Source organism: Crocuta crocuta, unplaced genomic scaffold (genome assembly GCF_008692635.1).
Source record: "Crocuta crocuta isolate KB4526 unplaced genomic scaffold, BGI_CrCroc_1.0 C29694924, whole genome shotgun sequence".
Lineage (NCBI taxonomy): Eukaryota > Metazoa > Chordata > Mammalia > Carnivora > Hyaenidae > Crocuta > Crocuta crocuta.
The window spans coordinates 1-6,119 of record NW_027551507.1 but is presented as its reverse complement, the minus strand read 5'-3'; the positions used below and the strand labels follow the sequence as shown (position 1 = coordinate 6,119).

Genomic DNA, 6,119 nt, shown 5'->3' with positions numbered 1-6,119 from the left:
AAAAAAAAAAAGTGTTTTAGAATTTGCAAAGTTCAAAATAACATTTTTATTATTATTATTATTTATTTATTTTTATTAAAAGTTTATTTACTTATTTTGAGAAAGAGACAGAGAGGGGGAAAGCAGGAAGGGAGAGACAGAATCCCAAACAGGCTCTGTGCTGTCAGTGCAGGGCCCGACTTGGGATTTGAACTCACAAACTGAGATCGTGACCTGCCCACAATCAAGAGTCGGACACTTACCCGACTGAGCCACCCAAGTGCTCCTCAAGATATATTTTTAAATACGTCAGTTAAAACGAAGGCTATTTCAGAGTTGAATATTTCTAGATATAAGGTAAATTTTTGTTTTTCAAAATTACAGATCCTTTGATTTGATTTGAGATACACAGGTTTGACATGTACGTTGTGTTTACTGTCCTTTGCGTTACTAAAATTTCACTCGCAGGCACAGTTGTCTTAGGTAAGCAGAAACTCAAGAACTTTCTAGCTACACCTCTCCACAGCACTGGTGAGATCACTGACATGAAATTTCCCTTGGTGTTTCTTGTTTCCCTAGGCAAGGAATTGTTCCTCCAGGTCTCACAGAAAATGAATTATGGAGAGCAAAATACATCTATGACTCAGCTTTTCATCCGGACACCGGTGAAAAGATGCTTTTGATAGGAAGAATGTCAGCTCAGGTTCCAATGAACATGACCATCACAGGTTGTATGATGACATTTTATAGGTAAGTTATAGAAATATGACAGTAGTTCATTTTATATCACAGAAGTTTCAAGTACAGTTTTGCATGTAAACAGTTTCTTTGAAAGAAATGTCACGTCACATTGAGTTCCATTTTATATAAATGTTGTAGCCCTCTGCGGTAGTTTTCACTTTTCCCTGTGCCAAATAAATAGTATTCTCTTTGTTGTTCAAAAGGAGACTGGGTTTTTCCCTAAATCTGAGACCAAAAGAAAATGAGACGGAGAAAGAAAATTAAAAAGTCTTCGAAGCAAATTCTCCTTGGAATCCATGCATATGACACAGATAAGTGTAGGCGCAGCTGTAGCCATAGACATTTAGGCTTGCGCACGCCGGTAGGAGGCATCAGCGCTACTTCGCCTGCAAATGGCTTCTCCCCTCCCTGCCACCCACCCCCCCGCCAGCCGAGAGAAGGGACCTGACATTTGTTGAGTACCTACTGTATGCATGCCAGGCTCTCTACAGATTTAAGATAAAATTGAAGGAAGATAACTTGATCCTCACCGTAGCCCTTCAAGCTTGGCGTTACTCATATCTAAGGAACGAGGGAGCAGAGACCCAGAGGGTGAGAGTCTGCTCTGCCATTTGGGTCTGAAGCCCTCGACCCAGCATACACGGTCTCTGACCTAGTGCCCTCCTTCCGCAGTCCGTCTCCCCCCTGGTCACTGGCGTTCACGTTTTCTGTTCTGCACAGCGGCTGGGTCACAGGCGATGGCCGGTATGTGATGGATCGCTCTGTTTTAGGACCACGCCGGCGGTGCTCTTCTGGCAGTGGATCAACCAGTCCTTCAACGCCGTGGTCAACTACACCAACAGAAGCGGAGACGCCCCCCTCACTGTAAAGTAAGGCTGTAAGACCTAACCGGTCCCTGCGCTTGTTCAGTGTGCACTGGATTCCACGCCGTATGAGCTGTCGATGCTGCTCAGTGTCAGGGGGCAGTTTTCAGCCCTTTCTTCTCCTCCCTTCTAGTCTTGCCCAGCCTGCCCTCTTAGATGGGACTCCACAGCCTCAGGCTCCCCCTGCAGAATGCACGGCAGGCGGTCCCGGGGCAGCCTGGGGCAAGTGACGGGTTGTGCCTCCATCTACCCTGAGCCTGTGGCCAGACAGCGGCATCCAAAGTCACAGCTTCAGTGTGTGATCTCTGCAGAAATCAGGGAGACTCTCACCTAGGATTTGTCTTTTCTGGGGTTTTTTGATGGTTTTATTATTTATTTTTGAGAGAGAGAGTGTGTTTGCATGCAAGCATGAGCAGGGGAGGGGGCAGAAAGAGAGGGAGACACAGAATCTCAAGCAAGCTTCAGGCTACGAGGTGTCAGCACAGAGCCCGCGACGGGTCTCAAACTTGTGAACCACGAGATCATGACCTGAGCCGAAATCGGACACTTAAACAACTGAGCCGCCCAGGCACCACAGAATTTGTTTTTAAGTCACCTGCAGAGCCAATCCTGTAAGACGCTGTTTCAACAGGCTGAAGTGATTAGTTAACCAAAACTTTCAGCCCAACTTGTACAGCACTTCAGAGTGTTTTCTTTTTTTGTTGTATCACTTCACACGGCTTTGGACAGTCCACAGTCTTCTGCCTGTGAGTGGAACAAAGGCTGTGGAAATCCACTGCCAGCAGTGTTCATCACACCTTCTCGTTTCTTCCAACGCTTTGACTTAAAATTTATTTTAACGTGAGAGAGAAGTGCTGTGCTTGGCCAACTGTTGAGGATGGGACGTGCAGCATTCTATACGAGAGGCTATAGCATTTTAAGAACGATAGTGGTGCAGGCATACTTCCGGTGTGTGTATCTCCATTTGAAGAAGCATCTTTCACCTAAGCAGACATGCAGCCAGCATGTCAACCAAGCCGCCCCTCCCCGCGCCGTGGCATCGTGCCCATGCACAGACCCTGCATCCCACCCCGGAACCTGCTCCCCACAGCCGCTCGTCACACCTGGCAGTCAGCTTGTGCGGAGCGGGGGCCCCTTCTCCGGGGCCTGCTTGCCCCCCTTCTGCATTTCTGTTTGTAGAGTGACAGTGAGTGTTGTTTTGTGGGCGCTCTGCTCTCAGTCACAGCCTTTCACATTTTCCCCTCAGTTCTCCAGGAAACGCCGAACCCAAGCTTCCTGCCGTGTGCTCATGACTCACACACTGTTCTTTCTCTTGCTTTTCAGTGAATTGGGAACAGCTTATGTTTCCGCCACAACTGGAGCCGTAGCAACAGCTCTGGGACTCAACGCGTTAACCAAGGTACCCGGATTCTCGTTTCTGCAGTGAAGCTTCTTCATTTCCTCCCACCTGCCTGGCTCCAAGTCTCTCGATCATTTCCCAAAACAGTTCAAGTGCAGTTGTGTCTTCCAAGGAGCTTGGGAAAGGCTGTCACCAACACCATGTGCCCAGCCCCTGGTCTGTCCCGGGCACTGGGCCCGGTGCCCCCGACCCTAACTGCCTGCTAGAGGCTGTGTGCGGAGGAGCATGGCTGTGCCCATGCCCCCAGAGAGGTGGGGATGCCAGCGCCTGAGCTCAAGGCTGCAACTCCAAAGCCTCCCACCCGGGTCCGGCAGCCACGCTAAGCTGTCGGGTGTCACGGAAGTGTGCCCATGCTGGAAACAGACAGATACCACCCGGCCATGAGTTTTGAAAGTACTCCTGGCCAGAGTTTCCGTGCACATAAGGCCCTGGCTTGTTAGCGGTGTTTGGGGGGAATGAATATCCACATCCCATCATGCGGGCGAATTAAGACCGTGCTTTCGGAATTCTCTTTCCTGTAGCATGTCTCACCACTTATAGGACGTTTCGTCCCCTTTGCTGCCGTGGCTGCTGCTAATTGCATTAATATCCCGTTAATGAGGCAAAGGTAAGATCCGTGCGCAGTCTCAGAAAGGACTGGTGCTTGACGGTGGAGTCCCTTGTAATAATTAGTTTTGTTGAAACTTGTAAAAATTCACGTTGATAGTTGCAGATGGAGTTATATGAGACCTGGGGTTAGCTTCAAAGTAATCTGCTGTGGGTGCAGAGATGGGCCCATTAATGAAGGAAGCTTAGCCATGACTTACTAATTACTAATGTAGGCTGTGGGTATGTGGGAGGTTAGACTAGTCTGTCTACTTCTGTGGAGTAAAAAGTTTAATACGTGTGTCCTAAACCAACATTTATTTGTGCTAGAGCTAGGCAAAGGTCTATGCATAGAAAGTGGATTCTCTAAAATAGGTTCTCCAAGAAAAAGCATTTTGGAATGGATAATGAGAAAGGGTAAAAATAAAAGCTATAATGTGAGTGTCAGTAAATAGAGTTAAATGTCCAGTAGTGCCACGTACTAGTGATTCCTACATCAGTCTAATCAGTTGACTTACTAATGGCAGATTTTTTGTATCTGCCTCTCATTTGGAAAGTTGCTCGGGTTTGTAGGTGAGCAGAGGAATTAGCCTTATCCCTCAAAGTTAGCGTACTCGCCCTTTGAGTCATATTGTTATTAAAAACACAGCACTTTTTTTTAATGGAGTTCACTAGTGTTATTTTACTTCTGTGCCTGCCGTACAGCTTGTTCGTGGTATTTGAAAACAGACACGTTAGTGCCAAAAATGACACCCAAGTGTGTACTTGGATTATGGGGGACTTGATCTTCCCTAGCACAGTGCTATTTCCAGCCTTGTCACCAGAGGGCATCTGTGAACTTCTTTGCCTGTGTTCTGCTCCGCAGGGAACTCAAAGTCGGCATCCCCGTCACAGACGAGAACGGGAACCGCTTGGGCGAGTCGGCCAATGCTGCAAGGCAGGCCATCACACAGGTGGTCATCTCCAGGATTCTCATGGCGGCCCCGGGCATGGGTCAGTAGCCCCCTGTCAGCCAGCCCTGGCTGTGGTCCGAGGGGCGGGAGGCCACACAGCAGTTGGGGCAGGGGCTTGGGGTCATCCTTCTCAGGCTTCCGCTGCACGACACCAGGCGCAGTGGGGCGCTGTCGTGTGCTAGGTGGAAGCTGGAGAGGGCCAGCAGTGGCGGTGGGATGGCTGGGGACACCGGCCAGGAAGCTGGCCCAGCACAGCAGGCCAGTGGCGGGGACAGGTCGGGGCCCGGGCGGCAACCGTACGGGTTATGAGAACCTGAAGGCGGAGAATCTGGTTTCTGTCACTCTTTCTTCAAAAGAAACTTGGAAGAGTTCTTGAATCGGAAAAATTTCTACTGGAGATTTATTTGTATCAGTCGGAGCCCTTAGAACACACACCGTGTCGGGTTGGTTAGAGCAGCGCGTAAGATGTGCACCAAGCTTCTACTCCATTTTGTTCGCGGGGCTTGGAGTCACCATGAGCCACGCCCAGAGCCTGCCCTGTGTTTACTTTCTCTGAGACACTCTGGTCCTCCCCTAGGGCTCCCCTCAGACCAAAGGCCGAGAGAAGGTTCTCAGACTTGCTCAGAAACCAGAGGGTCTAGGAGGTCTAGCGCTGTTTACAGAAACAGATGGAAACTAGTATGATTAAGTTCATCATCTAAACTGAATGCAAACTGAATGCACTTGGCTGTTAAGCTCTCGAGGGAAGCCCACTTAATCAGCCGCTGTCAGGTTGTCCCGCAGTATGTTTTGTCGTCTTTAAGTTCGTTTTGTCATTGTGAATCTCATCAGGGGGCACGTAGGAGTAGGCAATGAAAGTTGAAGAAAAAGGCCTGAAGGGAAACTCTGAGGGACATTAGAGTGGCACCCCAGCATACCGGGACGGTCTGGTCTCACCCCCATTAACTGACTTAACAAGGGTGCCCTCACAGCTTCCTCCTGAGACAGCGGTGAATGCTGTGGAGGTGGGTGCGCTGTGGAAGCCCCAGTCCTGAAACATAGGCCAGGAGTCCCCTGAGTCTGGCGCCGGCACGCCGTCACCGACCTCCGAGGGCTCGGTGCCCTCCCCAGCACGCCCGCGGAGCCCGGATCTCCAGATTTGCCACGGTCAGGCTTGCACCCCTGCTTCCACCCTGCGTTCGCTTTTGGTTTTAGTTTTGTTCTTTCTCATTTTGAAATATAAGGTTCCCCTTTGGGGTTCAGCCAGCCCAACGGATCTATTTCTAGAGGCTTGGTTATTTTAAACGTTATTTAGTCGTCAGAGAAGAAACACAATCTTTCTATCCCAGTGAAATCTATAGAGGCAATTGCCATGTTGAAGGGGTCGATGTAACAGTTTAGTCTGATGGAAACGATGAGTAAATCATAAATGAACTACCACTCCCCGAAGTCTTACGTGCATTATTGTATCCAGCCATCACAGCCAGCTTGATAAATTCGCCCCACCTTATTGATGAGGAAAACAGAAAGCTGCGGCTCAGAGAAGTTAGGTAACTTTTCTAAGCTCACTCAAGGCAGGAGTCTTTTTTTCTTCTTCTTCTTTTTTTTTTTTTTTTTTTT

The 6,119-nt window shown here is 49.0% G+C and overlaps 1 protein-coding gene across 1 annotated transcript; it reads left to right on the top strand.

The window, feature by feature from the left end:
• The first annotated feature begins 562 nt into the window (after positions 1-562).
• Positions 563-6,047, top strand: LOC144219168 (sideroflexin-1). Its single transcript, XM_077749106.1, has 6 exons — positions 563-729; positions 1,491-1,589; positions 2,907-2,982; positions 3,504-3,589; positions 4,433-4,560; positions 5,492-6,047. Exons 1-6 carry the CDS (start codon positions 653-655, stop codon positions 5,500-5,502), a joined length of 477 nt encoding a protein of 158 aa, XP_077605232.1. The 5' UTR covers positions 563-652; the 3' UTR covers positions 5,503-6,047.
• The last annotated feature ends 72 nt before the right edge of the window (positions 6,048-6,119 follow it).

Coding starts and splice junctions, on each gene's coding strand:
- LOC144219168 (XM_077749106.1), top strand. CDS start 653: ATGCTTTTGATAGGAAGAATGTCAGCTCAGGTTCCAATGAACATGACC. Junction 730..1,490: donor TGTATGATGACATTTTATAG/GTAAGTTATAGA, acceptor GCTCTGTTTTAG/GACCACGCCGGCGGTGCTCT. Junction 2,983..3,503: donor GACTCAACGCGTTAACCAAG/GTACCCGGATTC, acceptor TCTTTCCTGTAG/CATGTCTCACCACTTATAGG.